The sequence below is a fragment of the Myotis daubentonii genome, chromosome 11 (genome assembly GCF_963259705.1).
Source record: "Myotis daubentonii chromosome 11, mMyoDau2.1, whole genome shotgun sequence".
Taxonomy (NCBI): Eukaryota; Metazoa; Chordata; class Mammalia; order Chiroptera; family Vespertilionidae; genus Myotis; species Myotis daubentonii.
Genome location: NC_081850.1, coordinates 7,800,319 through 7,827,151, shown reverse-complemented (window position 1 = coordinate 7,827,151; position 26,833 = coordinate 7,800,319). Strand labels below are relative to the sequence as shown.

At 38.9% G+C, this 26,833-nt stretch overlaps 2 protein-coding genes across 4 annotated transcripts in view; one reads left to right on the top strand and one right to left on the bottom strand.

Annotated features, from left to right (window-relative positions):
• FANCC (FA complementation group C) overlaps positions 1-26,833 on the bottom strand; it is a 281,158-nt gene that overhangs the window by 229,121 nt on the left and 25,204 nt on the right. The window lies entirely within an intron of this gene.
• On the top strand, positions 8,779-9,280 carry LOC132212722 (large ribosomal subunit protein eL32-like). The gene has a single exon (XM_059658721.1). The coding sequence runs from the start codon at positions 8,829-8,831 to the stop codon at positions 9,231-9,233; it is 405 nt and encodes a 134-aa protein (XP_059514704.1). The 5' UTR covers positions 8,779-8,828; the 3' UTR covers positions 9,234-9,280.

Below are 26,833 nucleotides of genomic sequence, written 5' to 3'. Positions count from 1 at the left end.
CTCCACTTCTCCTAGTCTACTGTTGACACTTTCAATAGTGTTTTTTATTGCGGCTATATCACTTTTTATTTCTTCTTGGTTCTTACATAATTTATTTTTTTTTCATCTGTTTCTTCTTGCTTCTTGCATAAGTTGTTGATTTTTTCCTCCATCCGGTTTATGTACTCTAGGACCCTTAAACTGAATTCTTTTTCTGTCATGTTGCATGCCTCTGTATCACTTAGCTGCTTTTCTGGTGAGTCCTCTTCTTCTCTCCTTTGGGGGTTTCTTTGTCTACCCATGTTTGATCGTACCGCCGTATCTAGATGTTGAGTCATTCAGTGATTTCTCCTTGGGTGGCAGTGGCTCCTCGGGCTGCGGTTGCTCCTCGGGCGGTTGTGGTAGCAGCTGCTCCTCAGTTGGTAGCAGCTCCTCTGGTGGGTGCTGTTCACAGTTGTGGTGGCTCCTCTTGTAGGTGGGGGGAGACTTCACACACAGCTGCTGTTCCTCAGACAGAGGGTGTGCTGATCACGAGGCTGCTGTTCCTTGGATGGGGGCAGGCTACACAAGCCTCCAGAAATGATTTTGCTGCCACCATCATGTTAAAGCTTTTTGGACAAAGGGCAAACAACAACACTAACTCTGTGCTACCAACCTTGGGACAAGTCCAATATTAACTGTGCAGGCCTTACTTTGTTGACCTGCTCTGCAGCATCAAACAGTCTTGGCAGTACCTGCACTAAGCACACTCTCCTTCCTTTGTTTCACAGGCATCACTCTTCCTTTCTCCAATAGCTCCTACTAATGCACCCCTCTGAGGGCTCTTCTTCCTCTGGCTCTCATGCAATGCCCAGGATTCTCTGATCTTGAAGTAGATTTTCAAATGTGTAAAGCACACACACACACACACACACTCTCATACATACACCCACTCACCAAATACCACAAAAACCTGTCCCTTTGCCATTTTAAAAGCTAAGCCTAACATTCTCACCATAATGTCCTTGCCCGGTAGACTGGTATCGACCATTACCAAAGAAAAAGCTCTAAGTCCAAAGAGATAATGGGAGATTCCTCAGCAAACGATTATGGACAGGGATATATTTATTTCTCTAGATCAGGTGAATTCAAGGCAGTAGCTTACTCTACCACATTCTATGGCCTTAGGAACAAACGGAGGAGCAACTGTGCCCCACCTGAATTTGCCTTGCAAATATGCAAAAATTATACCATCAACCATTTCCAAAACCTGGGTTGGAATCATCAGTATAATCAATTCACCTACCTCAATAGATCAGATGAGAGACATTGAGGAGGCCTCGTATGGGAAACAGGGTAATACTAAATATTGAGAGATAGTACACCATGTTTTAACTTATTCACTACCTCTCAACCATGAAAAAGGAAGGAAGGTGAGATCAAACTTGTGTTCACTTACACCATTCACTATTATCATTATGTATGTCATGCCACTGATAGTAAGTTGGGCTACCCAAGCCTCCTTCTTGAGGCCTAGACTTGACACCAAAACAGACAGACCATTAGAAAAGACACAAGGATGAGAAGGAGAAATCTGAGTTTCTTTCTTTTTTTAAAGAAATATATTTTATTGAATTTTTACAGAGAGGAAGGGAGAGGAATAGAGAATTAGAAACATTGATGAAAGAGAAACATCGATCAGCTGCCTCCTGCACACCCCCTACTGGGGATGTGCCCACAACCAAGGTATATGCCCTTGACAGGAATCGACCTGGGACCCTTCAGTCCACAGGCTGACGCTCTATCCACTGAGCCAAACCAGTTAGGGCTGAGTTTCATAAAGGAGTGAGGCAAATCTCAAAAGTAATCCCAAAGCCCAGACTTTGATTTTTTTTTTTTTATTCAATGAAAATGCCCAGAGAGAGAATGTACCATACTTTTAAACATTAATGTGAATATCACTGTTGACAGTGAATAAAGGTAGTTTGGCACCATAACCCCACCTAGTAATGGGGAAAGGCAGAGGAACTAAGGTGCCTGTGATAGATGAAAGGACAAATTCTGCCTACAGCCAGCCTGGGTAATTCCAAATTATTTTACTTGCTTTTTCTGGAATATTCAGTTAAAAGGATGGAGTGAGTAAAGAACCAGTAAGTCATGGTTTACACTACTTATTATAGATTAAGCAAATTACTTGATCATTCTGCGACTGTTACTAGTACTTTGATTCTGAACCCACTTTTCAAAGTTTTGTTTTAAACACTATCTTTCTATGGAATCATTTTGTTTACTGGAAATGCAAGCTTACCTCAATCTGTATAAACACAAAAGAGTATGTTTAATGCACAGTGTTACACCAGAATATTAAATACAAGACAACTAACCCATTTTATATGAGTTAAGAATTTAATGAATGGCAATCACTTAACTATTTTGAACTGCCACTAGACAGCAAGTCAAACCTTTTCCAAAAACATGAACAGCTATTTATGAGTTACCCATACTTTTTTTTTTTTTTACGTGCAATAAGTATCAGTATAACAGAGCAATTACAGAGGCTGATTCTAGGAGGCAGGCTGCCAAGGTTTGAAGGCCCAACCTGCCACATATTAGCCCTGTGACCTTGGAAAGTTATTTCGCCTTTCTGCCCCTCAATTTCTGTATCTGTAAAATGGAAAACTTAGTAGGATTACTATGAATGATAAAATGTGTAAATATACAGAAAGCACTTAGACCTGTGCCTGGAACATTGTCAGCACTCAACAAATGTTAGCTATTATCATTAGTTATTGCATTTCTAATGGAAAAAGAAAAAAGCTGAGGGCTTTCTCAAAGATTTCTCCACTAGAAATAATCTCTCTTGCCTGTCAGCAAACTGCTCATGAAAGCAACGGAGTCGACAGTGAGAATAAGCACCTATGTCATGGACAGGCTATGTACCACACAAACCTGAAAGCCCCGAAGTTGTTTGCTTTACTATCCACAAATATTAGAGTCAGAGGTTTCAAGAGTTTGCTAAGCCACTTCCAGCTATATTCAGAAGATGGTAATATAAGATGGTTTGGTTGACTGTCAAGTCATGGGTTGTATAAACACTAGTTTACAACAAAATGACTGTAAAAGTGGTACGGTTCTTACTGGTTATATTAAATTATATTTGAAGCCTTTTATTTTTCTAGCTGTAAATAATAGGGAGAAGAATCTACTTGAAAGCAAGGACCAAATTTAAATAAACTGTAAGTTTCTCTACAGAACTGAGAAACTTCAGTTCAGCCTCTTTATATGTGCAAGATCAAACACAGTATACTTTATAATTTGAAAACAGAACACATCACTAGCAAACTAGGTTCCAATCCTAGCTCTACCACTATTAGCTGTGTAGCCCAAATATTTCACATATCTCTCTCTCTAAGGAAGAAGTAATGATACTAATCTCTTAGAGCTAAAAAGAAGATTTAAATGAGATAAATGTTGACAATAAATAGTAGTTGTAACTGTCAATAAATACTTCAGGAAAATATCATTTACTCTAGCTCCTACACACACACACACACACACACACACACACACACACACACACACACGAAAAAAGAATCTGAGCCAGGAAATAAGGGGGCAAGCATAAAAAGAAAATAATTTAAGGTTCCTTCTACGAAGAGGGGGGGGGAGAATTGTGATACTTGGGAAAAAGTAAAGATAAATAAAATGCTATGTTGACAAGCAAAGAAGTGTGAGGAAGAGTCATAGATATTTATTAAATAACACAAAGAAATCTGGAAACAATGTATTTCTCAGTCATTATGAGAGATGAAGTCTATGTAGTTAGAAACTCCAGGGATGATGTAACTATGATGCAGTAACATACCCTACCAAAGCAGGCTCTGAGAGACTATAATTTAAAATTATTACAATATTATAAACTAAGTAAACTAATATTTGTAGTAAACTTAAAATAGAATGTTATGGGTGGGAGTGGGGTGCAGGGGGGCAATGGGGAAAAAAGGGAACATTTGTAATACTTTGAACAATAAAGTTTAAAATAAAAGTAACACTGAAAAAATAGAATGTCATAAATTCTATGGATTTTACACTTACCATTAACATACTTTATGTTCTTTATGTTACATATATTGGCATAAAAACATTTAAAAATAGTAATGATGCCATGTACAGGATATGAATAATCTACACATCAAGAAATTCTATTGTTTCCTGAAAATGGAACTCCCATTTGACCCTGTGATCCCACTTCTAGGAATATATCCCAAGAAACCAGAAACACCAATCAGAAAGGATATATGCACCCCTATGTTCATAGCAGCACAATTCACCATAGCTAAGATCTGGAAACAGCCTAAGTGCCCATCAGTAGATGAATGGATTAGAAAACTGTGGTACATCTACACAATGGAATACTATGCTGCTGTAAAAAGGAAGGAACTCTTACCATTTGCAACGTCATGGATGGAACTGGGGAGCATTATGCTAAGTGAAATAAGCCAGTCAATAAAGGAAAAATACCACATGATCTCACTCATTCATGGACAATAGAGACCATTATAAACTTTTGAACAATAATAGATACAGAGGCAGAGCTGCCTCAAACAGATTGTCAAACTGCAGCAGGAAGGCCGGGGAGGGTTGGGGGGCAGGAGGTAGGGGGGTAAGAGATCAACTAAAGGACTTGTATGCATGCATATAAGCATAACCAATGGACATAAGACACTGGGTGATAGGGGAGGCTAGGGGACTGTCTAGGGCGGGGGGATAAAATGGATACATATGTAATACCCTTTGTAATACTTTAAGCAATAAAAAAAAAAAGAAATTCTATTGTTTCATTCAACAGATATTTACTGATTGTTGACGAAATAAAAAAGTATTTAATTCTATATATAATAAAGAAAAAAAAAACAGCAGAGTAGCCCTAACCGGTTTGGCTCAGTGGATAGAGCGTCAGCCTGCGGACTTAAGGGTCCCAGGTTCGATTCCAGTCAAGGGCATGTACCTTGGTTGCGGGCACATCCCCAGTAGGGAGTCTGCAGGAGGCAGCTCATCGATGTTTCTAACTCTCTGTCCCTCTCCCTTCATCTCTGTAAAAAATCAATAAAATATTTTTAAAAAGCAGAGTAAAACAAAGGAATACCACTTTTTACCTATAAAATTAGCAACTAAAAGAATAATTCCCAGGCTGGCAAGAATACAGTTAAATAGTCACTATTATACAGGTTTGTGGGAGTGTAACTGGTACAAATTTTCTGGAGGGTAAGTAGAAAAGTATATCAAAAGCTTTGAAAGTGTTTATGTCTTTTCACCCATTAATCCACTTCTAGGAATTTAGTCTGAGGAAATAACCAGAGATGTACACAATGACTGACATAAAAGGATGTTCACTGTATATTTACAAAAGTAAAAAACTGCTAATGATCTAAATCTCTAACAGGAATTAAACAATTTGCAATCTAGTCATATAAAGGAACACAATGATTTGAGGGAAGGAAAAATGATTGTGCTAGACTATGTACAATAAGATTGCAATTTGCTTTTATACATACAAATATATACATATACAACCAAAAACTGGAAAGCTAAATATCGCACTGTTAACAATAGTTTTCTCTGTGTAATGCTATTTTTAGTTTTCTTAATTATATATATTTTTCCATTATTCTTCAAATTTCCAATGTAATCATGTATTATTTTTATAATGCAGTGGTCTTTGCGGTTTACATCCTAAACATCTACTCCACCTCTGTCAACAAGGGTAAACTCACACCACTTGTCCGTAACTCTATCCTGACCACAAAGTTAAAAAGAGATATCTATGCAGTTCTTAAGCCACCTCTAAATATGGATATTGTTTATGTCTAGGAGTGCTAAAATAATAACTTCAGTAGTTAAATATAAAAATCTTAATTATCATCCATCTTCCACTTTGTTCTTTACAGGTAAGAGAATTTTTTGGGAAAATGGCAGTACTGTATAAAAAAAACAAAAACAAAAAACAAACTTCCCACAACAAAAAAGCTAGGTTACACAACACAAAATAAGACAAGACAAAGCAGCATCAAATCATCACTGCTATAACACTTCATGGACAACATCAGAAGTGTTCCAAGAGGAACATGGAAGTCTGGAAGGAAAGTTAAGAGTTCTGTGCCTCTATACTAAGAATATACTAAATCTAACAGAAGTAGCTGGAATCACAGAGGAATTTTAATTACCAAATGGAAATAGTTTTTAAAAGCAATTACACAATTCCCTTTTAAAACAGCATCCTAAAATTGGGATGACTTGGGGGCTGGCCACCATTAAGAATTACCACATAGAAGATTTGAAGATGGAGGTGTAGGTAAGCGCCTGTACTCGCCGCCTCCCACAACCACATCAAAATTACAACTAAAATACAGAACAATCATTATCTAAAACCGCCGGAAAGCTGGCTGAATGGAAGTCCTACAACTAGAGAAGTAAAGGAGAAAGCACACTGACACTGGTAGGAGATGCAGAGGTGTGGAACAGACTGATCAGGCACCCACATGAGCCACTTTTTTAATCAGGAGGGAAACTGTATCTGCAGAGACCACCCAGGGGAGCAAGGGGTCCCAGACCGACACCAGACCCCCAGTCCAGGGTCCCAGAGCTGGGAAAAGAAGTCCCTATAGGCAGTAAGAACTACATGCTGTAAAAACCAGTGAGGGTTAGGGCTCACTGACAGAGGCTGCTGGAGACCCAGCTGTTCCTCTTAAACGGCCAACACCACAAACCAAACTTATAAGGTCCTGCTTCCTCTGAGCTCTAGCACCAGGGTGAGGCTATGGGGAACACAGACACATATGAGGAGGAACTAGATTGTCCAGCATTGGGTCAGAAACTTAGAGGCAGCTTTCTCCCAGATGGAGGTGTTTGCAGGGATCATTGTTCCTATGCTGGGACCTCCCCAGTCACATGGCTGACTGGCAGCCATTTCTGTTTGCTCTGCCTTGATGATTCCCTAAGACCCCACCTAATCCAATTTACAACCCCACCCAAGCTGTGTACAGTGGCTTTTGCATATGAATGGCCTGTCCTTACTCAAACAAGCTGCAGCTGGGTCAGGGAGCCCCAAGCCTATCAATAAAAGGCCCAAGACCCAGCACCAGCACCAGTCTCCCTTGCTTCATAGCTGGGCCTCAACTGGGAACTTCCAAACCTAATACAAATCTGCAGATCTCTCTGTAGCTCCTACTGGGTGGCCCCAGGCAGCGCCTGACTTTGCACCTCCCTGGTGACCCAAGAGCCAGTGTACCCAGTGGTCAGTGTGAGACCATACCAGATTACAACTCTACACATCCATAAACGACACTTTCAAGGGACAGATTCAATGAGCACCCAAACCCCACTGAAGCAAGTCCTGCTCCATAGGGGTGTCTCCTGCACAGCAGCTCTCCCACTATAGTCGCAGCTGGTCCTCACAGCCAATTGGCCTGGAGGTCAATTCCTCCCAGGGACACCAACAGCAACAAGACTGTACTCACAGCCCACAAAGGAGTGCATCTATAGTTCCTAGCTCAGGTGACTGGGGAGGCTGGGAGGCTGAGACTCTGGGCCCTATAAAACACCTGCTACACAAGGCCACTCTACCAACTCAAAGAGACGTAGTAGCTCTACCCAATACATACAAACAAACACAGGGAGGCAGCCAAAATGCAGAGATGTCACAAATGGAGGAAAGCAAACTACTGGATACAGAGTTTAAAACCATGGTTATAGGGTTACTCAAGAATCTTCTAGAACAGTGGTCGGCACACTCATTAGTCAACAGAGCCAAATATCAACAGTACAATGATTGAAATTTCTTTTGAGAGCCAAATTTTTAAAACTTAAACTATATAGGTAAGTACATTGTTATTAACTTAATTAGGGTACTCCTAAGCTGGCCTTTGCTAAAAAATGTCCTCAATCTGATTGAGGTACATTCGCTGAGGTCGACCCCTTCCAACTCTCCCATCATCAACTCATGCATGAATCGCGCGCACCTCCCCCTTGCTGCATATCCCGCGGCCCACCTGCGCCGTGTCTCCCGTCACCCGACCGACCGACACCCCCCACTTCTTCTAACGCCACTTCTTCAAAATAGACTCACCCAGGCTGAAAACCGACTTCTGCGCATGGGGCACGAAGTTTCAATCGCACTGTACGTGCGCGCCCGCACATGGTATTTTATGGAAGAGCCACACTCCAGGGGCCAAAGAGCCGCATGTGGCTCACGAGCCGCAGTTTGCCAACCACTGTTCTAGAAACCTCAAAAAACCTATTTGAAGAAATAATGACAGAAAAGTTCCCCTACCTGGTGAAAGAAATAGACTTACAAGTCCAGGAAGCACAGAGAGTCCCAAACAAGAGGAACCCAAAGAGAACCACACCAAAACACATCATAATTAAAATGTCAAGGGCAAAAGACAGAGATAATATTAAAAGCAGCAAGAGAAAAGCAGCTACTTACCCACAAGGGAATGCCCATAAGATTGTCAGCTGATTTCTCAACAGAAACTATGCAGGCCAGAAGGGAGTGGCAAGAAATATTCAAAGTGATGAACAGCAGGACCTACAGCCTAGATTACTCTACTCAGCAAAGCTATCATTTAGAATCGAATGTCAGATAAAGAGCTTCACAGAAAGTTAAAGGAGTTCATCACTACTAAACCAGTATTATATGAAATATTGAAGGGTATTCCTTAAGAAAAGGAAGATTAAAAGATCAAAAATATGAACAACAAAATTGCAACAAATACATTCCTATCAGCAACTGAATCTAAAAATCAAAATAAACAGCCCCTCCCTTCCTCGGCGCTACCTACGGAGGTGGCAGCCATCTCCTACCTGGCATCATGGCTGCCCTCAGACCCCTCATGAAACCCAAGATTGTCAAAAAAAGGACCAAGAAGTTCATCCGGCACCAGTCAGACAGATATGTCAAAATTAAGCGGAACTGGCAGAAGCCCAGAGGCATTGACAATAGGGTGCATAGAAGATTCAAGGGCCAGATCTTAATGCCCAACATTGGTTATGGGAGCAACAAGAAAACAAAGCACATGCTGCCCAGTGGCTTTCGGAAGTTCCTGGTCCTTAACGTCAAGGAGTTTGAAGTGCTGCTGATGCGCAATAAATCTTACTGTGCTGAGATTGTTCACATCTCCTCAAAGAACCGCAAAGCCATTGTGGAAAGAGCAGCCCAGCTGGCCATCAAAGTCACCAATCCCAATGCCAGGCTGCACAGCGAAGAAAATGAATAGACAGATTGTGTACACATTGTATTTGTGTTAATGAAATCATAAAATTCTGCCAAAATAAATAAATAAATAAATAAGAAATCTAATGAACAGAATAAAGTGGTGAATAAAATAGAATCAAAGGTATGGAAATGGAACAGACGGACAATTCTCAGAGGGAAGGGGGGTGGGAGGGTGGGAAGAGATTAAACAAAGACCTTATATGCATATATGCATTACCTATGGACACAGACAATAGGGTGTCCAAAGCCTGGGGCAGGACTGGAACCGGGTGGAGGGGGACAATGGGGAGAAAAAAGAGGGACATCTGTAATAATCTCAACAATAAAGATTAAAAAGAAGAAGAATTACCGCATAGCTTTGTAAGACATAATGCCCTCAGGGAACACTGGGGTATTGTGCTGGTAAATGGCCCCAGGTAGCTATATGGTTTTTATTTGACATTTATTGGCTTGTGTTTTAATCTGGAAAAATGCTAAGAAAATAGAAAATATCCATAGTTACTAATATTTTTCAAAAATGAATTTTTCAAAGGTAACATGGATACATTATAAATCACTTTAAACATTAAACAATTCATTCCTGATTCATTTCTATAAAAATACATCAAATATACTAAGGTTACTAGAGGAAGCAAATAGCTTCCTCCTCAAGAGGCTTCCTCCTTCTACTGAAATAAGAAGTATGATGATAATGATAAAATAACAATTATTGTATAGCAGCTAACACTTACATAGTGCTCATTCTATGTCCAGGACAATTATAATAGCTTTAGACATATCTCAGTCTCCACAATCCCATTTTATAGATGAGAAACTGAGGCAAAGAGTGGTTAATATCTTGCCCATCATGAGAGACAGAGACAGTAACTGAGAAACACATTGATGGCATGCTCATCAGAAATCACTGATGACATGTCACAGAAGGAAATGGAGGTGAACTATAAAGAGAAACTTGTTTGTTCTTATCCATATCAAAAGCAAATTTTTCGGGAACCTCAACGTAAAATCTTTGGCTTATTTCCTTAAGGAAGAACCATCACTTTATTCTGAGCATCTGCATTCCTCATTTATGTCCACATTGTTTAATTCCTCTCTCAGGACTCTAACAACCGATCCCACACCACATCATCAGTGTCATCAGCCTCTTTCTAAGATCCTCAGTGGGTCTTTCCAACTGTCAGAGACAATCTCTCTGTCTGCTGTTTCTATTTACACATCCCAAGTTTACCCACCCAAACTTCTGTGAGGAAACCACAGACAATGTCTGCTTCTGCCAAAGGATAAAGGAAACAAAATGTTTTCCACTCAGTTAAAAGAATGCCATTTGTCAGATCAATCTGATGCTGCTGGATGAACTGAACACTTCCATCTGACCACCTTACCACCCACTATTTAATAGAAAATCACATGATTTCCAAAATGGAAACTATTCAAATTGCCTTCAAAAAGTTAAACCAGAAATGTTTATTTTTGGTCAACAACAAAAAGGCAGACAATTCTAGGCAGGAGCTGCATATCTATAACATGCACCCTTTTTTTGGCAAAATATAAATTTATTGCTATTTCCCTTGTCATATAAAAATTCAAGATATATACCCAAAATAAATATGCCAGATAACATTTTCTTTAAACAATTGCTATGCAATAGTAAAATCAGGTTTTCCAGTTGATAAGTTTCCCCCATTTTTCCAAATTAAATTCATAATCTCTCTCATGAGCTCTGACATTTCTCAACTGCATAGATTCATTTCCAGGTTAATAAAAATCTATGCATTAGAAGAGGTTTATATGACATAAAAGTAAAATGTTTGGTATTTAATATTAATAAAGAGAATGAAGACTTGTTCCTTTTAATCTAAAAACATTTTTGCTTTCTCAAAAACACAGGTTAATGTTTCAACAAGAAAGAATAATTTGTAAAGTAGGGCTTATTTACAATTTCACAGCCCAAGTTGAGCATGTCTTTTTTTATATAAGATGATCTGTCTTAACTAAGACCATATATAGGAGAAACCTCAACTTTCCATGGCTAGTGGAATAACTATTTGTTCCAGCAGATCTTTACCTACCCACATACTTGAAACCCACTGGACCAATTTCAAGGCCGTGACCTAATCTTAGCCTGCGCTGATATCCACCGACAAGTTGTACTTTCATACAGGTATCTGTGGCTTTATATCCTACATAAATTTCCTTTTACATGTTCTCATAACAGGTAATAATTACAGCACTTACACATGGTTCCTGATATCCTGCATTACCAAGCTCTTGCCATGACACATATTTCCTATGCTCTTCAACTTTGATTACAGTTTGTTGAGTATTTGCACCCAGTGCTTCCAGTTAACCAATCTTATAGCACTTCAGTCTTCTTATTTCAAATCATACTCCTCTTTCTTCACTATTTTCTGTTCCTCTAAAGCAGCGGTTCTCAACCTGTGGGTCGCGACCCCTTTGGGGGTCAAAGGACCCTTTCACAGGGGTCGCCTAAGACCATCGGAAAACACATATTGAATATATAATTACATATTGATTTTGTGATTAATCACTATGCTTTAATTATGTTCAATTTGTAACAATGAAAATGCATCCTGCATATCAGATATGTACATTACGATTCATAACAGCAGCAAAATTACAGTTATGAAGTAACAACGAAACTAATTTTATGGTTGGGGTCACCACAACATGAGGAACTGTACTAAAGGGTCGCGGCATTAGGAAGATTGAGAACCACTGCTCTAAAGCACATATAATTATTACATACAGCGCTATCTATCTGTCTCTTGCCAATGAAGTATACAGAAATGAATCTGTACAGTCATCCCTCGAATTCATGGGAGACTGGTTTAGGAAACCTAGCAGATACCAAAATCGCAAATGCTCAAGTCCCTTATTATAAAATGGTGTAGTATTTGTATAACCTTTATTCGCATATAAGCTACAGCAGGGTATGTCTACACATCACTTCAAGTGGATTCAGCAAAGTGCTCAGCGTATGACAAATTCAAGTTTGCATTTTTAAAATTTCTAGGTTGGTTTTTTTTCTGAATATCTATCTTTTAACCTCACCTGAAAATTTTTTTTTTATTGATTTGAGAGAGAGAGGAAAGGAGAGAGAGAGAAACATCAACATGAGAGAAACATCAATAGGTTGCCTCCCACATGCACCCTCATCTGGGATTGAACCTGCAACTTGTATATGTGCCCTGACAGGAATCAAACCTGCAACCATTTTGGCATGTGGAACAATGCTCAAACCAACCTGTGGTAGGCAGAAGGAGCACCCACCACTCTGTTGTTGGCTCTAATTTCTAGATTTTCTAATTTCTTTACAAGAACTATAGTCACACAAAGTAAACAAATATCAGTGAAAATGAACTGGCAAAACCAGTTGTCCTAATTTTCTTTTACTGAATAGATTCAACACTGTTGTCATCTGTGCATTCAAGCAATGCACATTACTTAAGTGTAAGAATCTTTCTTGCACCTAACATAATCCAAAAGCTGTATCAGGGCAGCACAGACGTACAGTAATATCAGATACAGTTTCAAGTGCTATAAAACACAATGATTCTATATTTTGGTTGCAGGCTTTAAAAATACTATAGTATATGTAGTTTTTTTGTTTTTGTTAATCCTTACCCAAGGATATTTTTCCAATGAATTTTAGAGAGAGTAGAAGGAAGGGGGAGAGAGAGAGAGAGAAACACTGATGTAAGAGAGAGATATCAATTGGTTGCCTCCCACAGACAACCCCAACCAGGGCTGGTGAATGTGCCCTTGATGGGAATTACGCCCTGGACCCTTCAGTCTGCAGGCCGATGCTCTATCCACTGAGCTAAACTAGCTAGGGCAATATATGTGATTTTGAAGAATATCCTAATTGTCATGTCTGAGACTATTTTTTTTTCTATTCAAGTGCTGACAAGTCTGAGTTTATAGGTACACACCATTTACCCTGCTTTTAAGTTGATTTTAACCTTAAGAGTACTATATATATATATATATATATATATATATATATATATATATATATATATATATATATATATATTATTGATTTTCTACAGAGAGGAAGGGAGAAGGATAGAGAGTTAGAAACATTGATGAGAGAGAAACATCGATCAGCTGCCTCCTGCACACTCCCCACTGGGGATGTGCCCGCAACCAAGGTACATGCCCTTGACCAGAATCTAACCTGGGACCCTTGAGTCCGTAGGCCGACGCTCTATCCACTGAGCCGAACCAGTCAGGGCTAAGAGTACTCTTTTTATTAGCCCTCACCTGAGAATACATTTTTACTGATTTTTTTAGAGAGAGAGAAAGGGAGAAGGAGAAACAGAGAAAGACTGACTTGAGAGAGAAACATCTGTCAGTTGCCTCCCGTGCACACCCTGATGAGAAATCGAAACTGCAACCTTTTGGTGTATGGAACGATGGTCCAACCAACTGAGCCACACTGGCCAGGGCAGAAGTACTCTTATAAAGCAACAAAATTGTAGAGAATTAAGGTCAATTGATAACTAGATTCTAAAACCTATTAAATTTTTAACTGGACAATATCAAAATCCCTATAATTTGTAAAGAGCAATAATAAAACTTGAAATTTTTCCAGTTTCAACTATGATTTCCCCAAAGATAAAAACACACGTTCGGAAATTCTGTCTGGTTCATCTGTATATTCCTTTAAATGCTTCGTTAACAATTATTCTACTGCTAGATGTAAGGTTAGGTATAATAAATATAGACACTCAGATCACATTGTAATAAAAAACTGTCTAATTCAGTATTGAAAATGTTATTCATATTTAACTGTCTTCTGGAAACAAAGCCTTGTTTTCTAAGCCCCAGAATAGGTCCTACCCTTCAAACAGAAGTTACTTACAGTGCAGCCCTGTTTATTACCAAAGTAAACATCTCTGTATAATCTAAACTCAGCTCCTTCTGAAAGACTTTCCATTTTATCTATCCTTTATTCGCAATATGTGTCCTTGATATCACAGTTTCTTTCGGTCATGTTGTTTTACCTTTGCTGGAATATTTTTCTGTATCTTCTACATGGGCTGGTCCTTTCTCCCACAAGGTGGCCTATCTCCTGGGAAGTAGGGACTTATCACTAATATTCTTATAAGGCTCTGCACACAAAAGCCAACTGATGTAAGTACCCAACTGATTCTATGGTCTCCCAAACACAAGAAATCAGAAAGGAATTAGATTCCCTATTACCTTGTTTTATATTAACAATTAGCAGGTGGCATATTTACCTCTACCTTTCTTACCTCACCTCACCTTCCCGTCCCCCTCCAATAAAAAACTAGATCATGCCCTAACTGGTTTGGCTCAGTGGATAGAGCGTCGGCCTGTGGACTGAAGGGTCCCGGGTTCGATTCCGGTCAAGGGCATGTACCTTCGTTGTGGCCACATCCCCAGTAGGAGGTGTGTAGGAGGCAGCTGATCAATGTTCAATGTTTCCCTCTCATTGATGTTTCTAACTCTCTATCCCTCTCCCTTCCTCTCTGTAAAAATCAATAAAATACTTTTTAAAAAAAAACTAGATCATTACAATCAAGCAGAAGGAAAAATCTCATTAGCATAAGTCTGATTAAGAAAAAGGAAGAAGTCTGAGAAATCACAAATAGGAAGGAGAATATAAGAAAAAATGATCGGCCACCCAGAGGCTGAGCCACAAACTGATTCTTTGCTAAACACAAAATAAGGCAGTCTGGGAAACAAATACGGCCTGCTTTAAACTAAGGACTGTGGCTTACAACACGGAGGAACAGGGTATCGCAGGGAAATTCAACACTCTCCTGAATACCTGGCAGGACTAAGGCAAGCCAGACTGACGAGTAGAAGAACCGAAGGACCTTCACTACTGCAATTTTTTTTTCTTTTTTTACCTTTTAATTAAGAAACCATTTTTTTTTCTTCTTATTCCATCACCTGATTTTACCCTTTTAATTACTACATTCTTATTTTTAACCAGTATTATTACTGCTACCATTTTACCATTTTTTAAAGTGCCATTTTATTTTCTCTTTATTTTATTTTGGGATTAGTGTTCTCCATTCTATTTTCATCATTCCTTTAGCAACAATTTTCCCTACCTGAATTTTACCTCTATGCTAAAACCCTCTCCCTCACTTTTCCCCTTTCGTTGTCCTGTTTCTCTTATCCTATTCCTGCTCGAGATTTTCCATATTCCTTCTGTTTACCTCCTGTCAAAACTTCACCCTACTTACATATCCTATTTCCAATCCACTGCTCTACATCTTTATAAACATACCCCTTATCTTTCTTCACTATCCAAAAATTTTTCTTTTTTTCTTCTTTTATCTTTCTATTGTTTTGTTGCTGTTTGCTTGATTGTTGAGTATATTGTTTTTGTTGTTGTTGTTGCTTGTTTTTTTTTTTTTTTGTGTGTGTGTGTGTGTGTGTGTTTTAGGATTTGTTGTGAGGCTGTTTTGCTTTTTCTTTTTCTTTTTTTCTGCTGGTTTTTCCCCTCCCTCCACCCATCCCCCCCCCCCCCCGGTTATTTTTATGCTTCTGTTTTCCCTTGCCTCTCTTGATATTATTAGTTGTTTCTAGTTTGCATTCATCTCCAGGGAGCTGTTGCTGGAATTTGTTGGGATTAGTGGCGGTTCTATAGGAGTTTTCTCCTCATATTAATAGTCTCTTCCCCTCTTCAACTTCATTCTCTCTTTTCGCTGTTTTTCTTTTCTTTTCTCGCTTTTATTTTCCCCCCTCCTTTTTCCCAATTTCATTTTTGCACTCCTTTTGTTTTGGTCCCTACATTTCTTTTCTTTTTTCTCTTTTATATTTTTCTCTTCTTTCTTCCTTATCCCCTAATTCTCGTAATTCGGGTGGTCACCTTTACTTGGGGTTATTAATATCGTGAATACATTTGTGTTTAGTGCCTGGTACGTGGTGCCTTGTTGTGTTGTATTTTGTGCCTTTAAATCAACGCAGCAGATCCAAGCAACAGCAGCCTCCTGAGCACCACACCCTCTGTCTGAGGAACAGCAGCTGTACGTGAAACCTACCCCCACCAGCCAGAAGAGCCACCACAGCTGTGAACAGCACCCACCGGAGGAGCTGCTACCAACTGAGGAGCAGCTGCTACCACAACCGCCCGAAGAGCAACCAAAGCCCAAGGAGTCACTGCCACCCAGGGAGCAGCCACTGAATGACTCAACGTCTAGATATGTCAGTGAGATCAAACATGGGTAGACAAAGAAACCCCCAAAGGAAAGAAAAAGAGGACTTGCCAGAAAAGCAGCTAAATGATACAGAGGCATGCAACATGACAGAAAAAGAATTCAGAATAAGGGTCCTAGAGTGCATAAACCGGACGGAGGAAAAAGTCAACAACTTATGAAAGAAGCTAGAAGAAACAGATGAAAAAGTCAACTACCTATACAAGAAGCAAGAAGAAACAGATGAAAAAATCAATAACATATGGAAAAAGCTAGAAGAAACAGATGAAAAAATCAACAACTTAAGTAAGACCCAAGAAGAAATGAAGAGTGATATAGCTGCAATAAAAAACACCATTGAAAGTATCAATAGTAGACTAGGAGAAGCGGACGACCGAATTAGTGAATTAGAAGACAAGGAAGCAAAAAACACCCAAACTGTACTGCAATTGGAGAATAAAATTAAAAGACAGGAAGAGAGCCTAAGGGAGCTTTGGGACAACATGAAACAAAACAACATACGAATAATAGGGGTGCCAGAACAACAGAAAGATGAACACGGATTAGAAAACCTACACGAAGAAATAATATCAGGAAACTTCCCTGAGGTGGGGAAGAAAAAAGTCACACAAGCCCAGAGAATCCCAAACAAGGTGAACCCGAAAAGACCCACACCAAGACACATCATAATTACCATGGCAAATGTTCAGGACAAAGAGAGAATCTTACAGGCTGCAAGAGAGAGACGGAAAGTTACATACAAGGGATCTCCCATTAGATTATCAAATGATTTCTCAACAGAAACACATCAGGCCAGAAAAGAATGGACGGAAATTTACAAAGTGATGCAAAGCAAAGGACTGAATCCAAGAATACTCTATCCAGCAAGGCTATCATTCAAAATTGAAGGGGAAATAAGAAGCTTCACAGACAAAAAAAGACTAAGGGAGTTTATCACCACCAAACCAGCAATGCAAGAAATGCTAAAGGGACTGGTGTAAAAAGAAGAACTAAAAGGCCAGAAAGAAAACAGCCACAAAAAAAATAGAAATGGCTACAAACAAGTACCTTTCAATAATAACTTTAAACGTAAATGGATTAAATGGTCCAATCAAAAGACATCGAGTGGCTGAATGGATAAAAAAACATGATCCATATATTTGCTGTCTACAAGAGACCCACCTCATTAGAAGGGACTCACACAGACTGAAAGTGAAGGGATGGAAAAATATCTTTCAGGCAAATGGAAATGAAAAAAAAGCTAGGGTAGCAATACTTATATCGGACAAAATAGACCTCAAAGTGAAGGCCATAACAAGAGATAAGGAAGGCCACTTCATAATACTAAAGGGATCAATACAACAAGAGGATATAACCCTGATAAACACATATGCACCCAATGCAGGAGCACCCAAATTCATAAAAAAAACTCCTGGAAGATATCAAAGGAGAGATCGACAACAATACAATCATAGTAGGGGACTTTAATACACCACTGACATCACTGGATAAATCCGCTAGACAAAAACTCAGCAAAGAAACAGAAATCCTAAATGACTCACTAGATCAGTTGGACTAAATTGACATCTTCAGAACACTTCACCCCAAAGCCACAAAATATATGTTCACCTCAGGTGCTCATGGGACATCTTCAAAAATAGACCACATATTGGGTCACAAACAAAGTCTCCCCAAATTCAAGAAGATTGAAATCATAAAAAGCATCTTCTCAGACCACGATGGCATAATATTACAAATAAACTACAATAAAAACAACCCAAAATACTCAAACACTTGGATGCTGAATAGCATGTTATTAAATATTGATTGGGTTAACAATGAGATCAAAAAAGAAATCAAAAACATCCTGGGAACTAATGACAATGAAAACACTACAATCCAAAACCTTTGGGACACAATGAAAGCAGTCCTGAGAGGGAAGTTTATAGCTCCACAGGCCTATCTCAAAAACAAGAAAAAATGGTAGCAAATCATCTAACTCTACAACTCAAAGAATTAGAAAGACAGCAACAAGAAAACCCCAGAGTGCGCAGAAGGAAGGAGATAATAAAGCTTAGAGCAGAAATAAATGACATAGAGACCAAAAAAACAATACAGAAAATCAATGAAACCAAGAGCTGGTTCTTTGAAAGGATAAACAAAATTGACAAACCTCTAGCCAGACTCACCAAGAAGCAAAGAGAGAGTACCCAAATAAACAAAATCAGAAACGATAGGGGCGAAATAACAACAGACCCCACAGAAATACAAATGATTGTTTAAAATACTATGGACAGCTCTACTCCAACAAACTAGACAACCTGGAGGAAATGGACAAATTCCTAGAAAAATACAACATTCCAAAACTCAATCAGGAAGAATCCAAAAATCTCAATAGGCCAATAACTATGGAAGAAATTGAAGCAGTCATCAAAAAGCTTCCAGCAAACAAAAGCCCAGAACCAGACGGCTTCACAGGGGAGTTTTACCAAACATTCAAGGAAGAACTAAAACCTATCCTCCTCAGACTACTACAAAAAATTCAAGAGGAAGGAACACTTCCAAGCTCATTCTATGAAGCCAGCATCACCCTAATACCACAACCAGGTAAAGAGAACACAATGAAAGAGAATTACAGGCCAATATCCCTCATGAACATAGATGCCAAAATCCTCAACAAAATCTTAGCAAATCAGATCCAGCAGTACATCAGAAAGATCATACACCATGACCAAGTAGGATTTATCCCAGGGATGCAAGGATGGTACAATATCTGCAAATCAATAAACGTGATTCATCACATAAACAAATTGAAAGAAAAAAACGACATGGTCATATCAATTGATGCAGAAAAAGCATTTGACAAAATCCAACACCCATTTTTGATAAAAACTCTCAGCAACGTGAGAGTAGAAGGATCATACCTCAACATAATAAAAGCCATATATGACAGGCCCACAGCCAACATCATACTCAATGGACAAAAACTAACACCATTTCCCCTAAGAACAGGAACAAGACAGGGATCCCCACTCTCACCACTCCTGTTCAACATAGTACTGGAAGTGTTAGCCATCGCAATTAGGCAAGAAGAAGAAATAAAAGGCATCCAAATTGGAAAAGAGGAAGTAAAACTGTCCTTATTTGCAGACGACATGATATTATACATACAAAACCCTAGAGACTCCATCAAAAAGCTACTAGACTTAATACATGAATTGGCAATGTAGCAGGATACAAAATTAACCCAAAGAAATCTGAGGCATTTCTATACACCAATAGTGAACTTTCAGAAAGAGAGATTATAAAAACAATTCCATTCACCATCGCACCAAAAAAATTAAGCTATCTAGGAATAAACTTAACTAAAGAGGTAAAAGACCTCTACTCAGAAAACTACAGGACGTTGAAAAAAGAGATAGAGGAAGACATAAACAGATGGAAGAACATACCGTGTTCATGGATTGGTAGAATCAACATCATTAAAATGTCCATACTACCCAAAGCAATCTATAAATTCAATGCACTTCCCATTAAAATACCAACGGCATACTTCACAGATCTAGAACGAACTCTCCAAAAATTCATCTGGAATAAAAAAAGACCCCGAATAGCTGCAGCAATCCTGAAAAAGAACCAAGTAGGTGGGATCTCAATACCAGATATCAAGCTGTATTACAAAGCCACTGTTCTCAAAACTGCCTGGTACTGGCACAAGAACAGGCATATAGATCAATGGAATAGAATAGAGAGCCCAGAAATCGGCCCGAACCAATATGCTCGATTAATATTTGACAAAGGAGGCAAGAACATACAATGGAGCCAAGATAGTCTCTTCAACAAATGGTGTTGGGAAAATTGGACAGATATATGCAAGAAAATGAAACTGGATCACCAACTTACACCATACAGAAAAATAAACTCAAAATGGATTAAGGACTTAAATGTACGACAGGAAACCATAAAAATTCTAGAAGAAGCCAAAGGTAACAAAATCTCAGACATATGCTGAAGCAATTTCTTCACTGATACAGCTCCTAGGGCACTTGAAACTAAAGAGAAAATGAACAAATGGGACTACATCAAAATAAAAAGCTTCTGCACGGCAAAAGAAACCATCAATAAAACAACGAGAACGAGAGAACCCACTGTGTGGGAAAACATATTTGCCAATGTCATATCTGATAAGGGCCTAATTTCCAAAATTTATAGGGAACTCATACAACTTAACAAAAGTAAGATAAACAATCCAATCAAAAAATGGGCAACGGACCTAAATAGACACCTTTCAAAAGAGGACATTCAGTAAGCCAACAGACATATGAAAACATGCTCAAAGTCACTAATCATCCAAGAGATGCAAATCAAAACAACAATGAGGTACCATCTCACACCTGTCAGATTGGCTATCATCAACAAATCAACAAACGACAGGTGCTGGAGAGGATGTGGAGAAAAAGGAACACTCGTGCACTGCTGGTGGGAATGCAGACTGGTTCAGCCACTATGGAAGATAGTATGGAGTTTCCTCAAAAAACTAAAAATGGAACTCCCGTTTGACCCTGTGATCCCACTTGTAGGAATATAATCCAAGAAACCAGAAACAACAATCAGAAAGGATATATGCACCCATATGTTCATAGCAGCACAATTCACCATAGCTAGAATCTGGAAACAGCCTAAGTGCCCATCAGTAGATGAATGGATTAGAAAACTGTGGTACATCTACACGATGGAATACTATGCTGCTGTAAAAAAGAAGGAACTCTTACCATTTGCAACGTCATGGATGGAACTGGAGAGCATTATGCTAAGTGAAATAAGCCAGTCAATGAAGGAAAAATACCACATGATCTTCATGGATAATAGAGACCATTATAAACTTTTGAACAATAATAGATACAGAGGCAGAGCTGCCTCAAACAGATTGTCAAACTGTAGCAGGAAGGCCGGGGAGGGGTGGGGGGCAGGATGGAGGGGTGTAAGAGATCAACCAAAGGACTTGTATGCATGCATATAAGCATAACCAATGGACTTAGGATACTGGGGGGTAGGGGAGGCCAGGGGATTGTCAAGGGCGGGGGGGAAAAAGGGACACATATGTAATACCCTTTGTAAGACTGTAAGCAATAAAATAAAATTAAAAAAAAAAAAGAAAAAATGATCAAAGTAAAATGACTAAAAGACAATTTTAGGAGAACGATAATAAAAGGGAATAAGATAGGTAATAATAAGGCAATAATGTCAGGCAATCACCAAGAAAAAAACCTGCAGGAAATAAATTCAATCTCCTGCTTAAGTTGATCACTATAAAGAACAGCTCACAGAGCAACTAACAATCGAGGGACGTATGGTTATCACACCCTCCTACTTGTGATACCAAATATGACTGCTGACTTGGGGTGCTCCTGAGTCAACTTAAAAGGGCCACCATTATTACCATTCCCCGCCAAGAGACCCATCAGTGACTGGGGGTAGAGAGAGAGCCACTGGCAAAGATATCACCAGAGCAAAGATATCACCAAGGGCTGCATAAAACAAGTCTACAGTATTAAGATTAAAATCAAATGAAATGAAAGAGAAATCAAGACAAGGGGGATGAGAAGAACAAACACAGCATCAGAGTGGGTAGGTCCTTTCTATCTTCAGGGCAAAGCAAACATCTGAAATTATTTGGTACTGAATGCCAAATTTAAGACTTTGTTCCTCTCTTCAATTATTTGTTAGTAACACCACAAAAAGAAAAAAATAGACCTATAGGCTAAAATGAAGAAGACTGGTTAAAGTGTGTGTAACAATAACTGTCTTAAAAAAACATACTTTTTAAATTAACAGAGCAGTTAACTGCACAAAGAAATTCCTGACTGACTTGGAGAGCTGTTCATCCTAAATTCTCAAATCAAATTAGGAAGCTTCAGACAAACATATATAATAGCATGATAACATTTTTTGTTAAAATATGTCTGCATAAGCACAGGAAAGTTTTTATGTTACTCCAAAATAAATGCTGGAATTATGATTTTTCCTTTTTAAATTTTTTTTGTTTTCAATATAATTAAAATAACAATTATTTAAAATAAAAGAAAAAATGTGCCCTTCCACGTCATTCAATCTTTAACTGAATTAAATGTGTATGAAACAAAGAACCCCTTTCACATAGAACATAGCTTTGGCAGAGCTGTTCTCACCCAGTGGGATGAAGGGGCCAAGCCCAGCTGTATTAGGGTGGAAAAAAACACAAGCTGTGAAGACCAATGGAAAGGTATGAATCCAGCATCTCTATTCAGTAATTCAGTGACGCAGAGCAAATTAGATGAGATTTCTGAGTGCGGCCTTCACTTGGCTTCGCGAGTGGAATACCTCACAGGGTTGTTTTGAGAACAGTACCCATATACGATGACACAGATTGGTGAGTGCATTACCACTGACCTTTCTGACCAATATTATACTTTTTATTACCTCAGGAAATAATCTTTTCCATATAATGCCAGATTGCTTGCCACTTACTCTGACCTCCCCTTGGCCTGTGACTCCTTGGACCCCTCAGTGCTCAACAGAGCAGTCTGGTTACTGATGCTTCCTTCTAAAGTGTCTGTATTTACCACCTCCAGGAAACAGCAGAAAAGAACATCCAGCAGGTGCAAAGCAGGTGTCAGAGAGTAAACCTGTGGTATCCAAGTTCTCTGTCCTATGAATATATAAGCAAGCCCAGGAGGGGTAGAAAACATTTTTTCTAAAGGCACATATTGTAGAAGCATGACCAAATGAATAGCATGATATTGTTACAGACTCAGCTTGACATATTACACTTCAGAGTTTCAACTGTAATCATTATTCATTTTTTTAGTGCTATTGTTTTAAAACCTTTAAGGATATCAATCAAAAATGTTAATATTCATGCCTTAAGCCTAGAAAAGTTCAGAACCACTGAAACAGAAAATAAATAGCGAGAGATGTGAGTCAACTATTTAGAAAGTGTAAGTTTCTGCAATGATGTCAATGTTCTATTTATATATATATATATATATATATATATATATATATATATATATATATATATATACTGTCCAATATCATAGCCACTAGCCACATGTGGCTACTGAACACATGAAATGTGACTAGTGCAACTGAGGAACTGGATTTTTTATTTTTTTTAATTAATTTAAATTTACATCATCAAATATGGTATTGAATGGCACAGATCTAGAACCTTGGGTTAATGGCTGATGCTAAATGAAAAAGGGTGGTATGTGGGTGCGTTAGCTAAGTTTAAAAAGCAAACTGACAAAAAGACAAACAGAAAAAAACAAAAACAAAACAAACAAAAAACCAGCATCGTGTTCATATTCTCTCATTCCATATAGCATTCATCTTGATAAAGCTAAAGTCCTAGTCTGGTCTACTCAGGGTGCTATAACAAACAAAAAAAACATACACTAGGTGGCTTATACAGCACACATTTATTTTCTTAGTTTTAGGAGCTGGAAAGCCCAAGATCAAGAGTCTGGACTCTGGTTCTGGTGAGGATCCTCTCTCTGCCTGGCTTGTAGATGGCCGCTATCTCTCTGTGTGCTCACATGGCCTCTTTGTACATATGCACAGACAGAGAAAAAGATCTCTTCCCCTTCTTATAAGGCCACCAGTCCTATCCGATTAGGACTCCCACCCTTACAACCTCATTTAAACCTAATTACCTCTCTAAAGGCTCTAGCTCAGGGGTGGGCAAACTTTTTGACTCGAGGGCCACAATGGGTTCTTAAACTGGACCGGAGGGCCGGAACAAAAGCATGGATGGAGTGTTTGTGTGAACTAATACATGTTAACACTGTTGCTGGTGAAGGAGCGGAGGGGAGAGCAAGAGAACCCTCCGCTCTTTCGGCTCTGCGGGCCGGATAGAACAGCCAGGATAGAACAGCCAGCCGAGCGGGCCATAGTTTGCCTAAGGCTGCTCTAACTCCATATGAATTTATGGGAGGGGGAGGGGGACACAAAATTCAGTCCATAGCACAACTCTCCACTCTCCCTCCCATATCTAGATTTCTTATGAGTTCCAATATTGCATGGACTATGCTTCTCATCCTTAATTTATAATCTTCTACAAACTAAGTTTTCTGCCTATTTTTAATACACCATCAGTTTACACCTGAGAGAGGCTTTAACCCTGCCTTCCGACGACTGTGAAGTTTATCAAGGTTAAACTTAGCTTTGGCCCTCAAAATGACTTCCCACCTCCTAAAATGATTGTGCAGAAAAGAGTTAAAGTAGCAACCCTGACACTGCTCCCCTTAGGAAGGACAGCTTGAAGGCTGGCCCTGGACTAGAATCTGGGAACTTGGATACGGGGAGAGTTCCTCCTCCCTAACTGCTAAGAGGGACTTACTGTGCCTAAACTGTTTGTACAAACAGTGTGATTTATGCTGGACATCTGCTTTCCTTCTGAGGATCTGAAATTTTGGTACCTTCTAAGCAGAGGATGACTACATGACCAGACCCCAATAAAAATCTTGGGCATGGAATCTCTAATAAGCTTCCCTGATGGATGACATTTCACACATGTTGTCACGATCTTGCTGGAGGAACTGAGTGTGCCCTGTGTAACTCCACAGGGAAAGAACACTTAGAAGCTTGTGCCAGTTTCCGCCAGACTTCATCCCATGAACCTTTTCCCTTTGCTGATTTTGCTTCGTAGCTTTTCTCTGTAATAAGTCATAATCATGAGGACTTATGCTGATTATGCTGAATTCTGTGAGTCTATCTAGTGAATCATCAAACCCAAGGGTGGTCTTGAGGGCCCCAAACACAACAATCAATCCACTGTTTTAATTCACATCATCAAACATCTATCCCTAGTGAAAGAACCCTGTATTCCTACATTTTAATCTTCCCAGATTCCATTCCAACCCATAATTCTCCCAGCTCTGGCCTTATCCAGTCTACAATCTACATTATCACAATCACTTAGGATAAAATAATCATCAAATCTCTCTCTATATGTCAATGCTTCTATAACTAGGGTGAATATAATCCAAGAGATAGGGAATATTTTTTCTTCTTCAATATAAAACTGTTTGTTTCCTACATCTTTCAGTAAAAATAATGTTCCCAGGAGCTTCTCCATGCTTAGCCTTATTTTACTTGACCTTTCTGCAAGGGTAGAAGGTACAGAGCATTCCAATCCACGCAGAAGTTTCTCCTTCCTCCAAACACTCTTTAATGCCCCCTATTATCTCACTTCCCATGGACCATTACACTCACTTCCATAACTTTAGCTTCTACCTGTAACTTCTAAATCCTTAACTTAGCCCAGTCACCTGTCCTAAAGCCCTAGAATCTTACCCCAAACACCTAGATGGCAAGTACATGTATGGACCTTACCAAACAATACTTAGACTGATGTTCTCTCTTTTTTTTTTTTTAAGAGAGAGAGAGAGAGAAAGAGAGAGAGAGAGAGAGCACGCGATGTGGGAGAAACAGATCAGTTGCAATCTGAGTATGGCCCTTACCGGGAATGGAACCTATAACCCTTCAGTGCATAGGACAATGCTCTAACCAACTAAGCCACACAAGATTTTTAAAAAATCATCTAGACATGTTTGCTTTATAATTGAACCGACTCTAGTACTAAATCATAGCAATCCAAAGTTATAGAAGACTATTTGAATCCTTTCCCTAACATGTCTTTTTGGTATTCCAGCGAAACTGTTCCTAATTGGTAGTTCACTACTATAGTAGAGCTTGGTGAAATGCTATGCACTGAGCAGCCATCTAATAAATATTTATTCAATAAATTAATAACATTAGCCATCTATCAGACCTGCAGCAAACAGAATGGAACACCATGCTGGTTGACATGGCTTCATTTAGAAATGTCACTATTGGTAATCTCACTTTATTACTTATATGAATGAGAATTTTCAAAAAAATGGTTTGGAATAGCCAGCTACCCATTTTAAGGAGAAAATATAGAGGGATGAAAACTTTAGACTTGTGAAAGTTTAATCATTAAAAGAAAAAAAAGGGGGGGTGTGTTTCAGAAATCCAAATAAAGATGGCAGATTGAACACATGCATTCACTCTTTCTTAAAACATCACTAAAATGACAATAAAACAAATTTAATTTTCATTTTTAAGGTGTAAACTTAAAAGGATGAGAATAGGAGAAGTTAGCAATAGAATTTCACAAGCTAGAAAGCAGATAGACAAATGGTAACTGAATAAATAGATCGGAGAAAATTGAATCTGAGAGGAACAATGGGAAAGCTAAAACCAGCCCTTTTCACATCCCATTTTATTTCACTCGACCCCTAACCTAACAAGATCAGGAAATTAGGACATCTGAGACATCTGGAAATAGGATGAAGGAGGACCTAAAATGAGGTCAACTGGTTTAAAGTCTATCTAA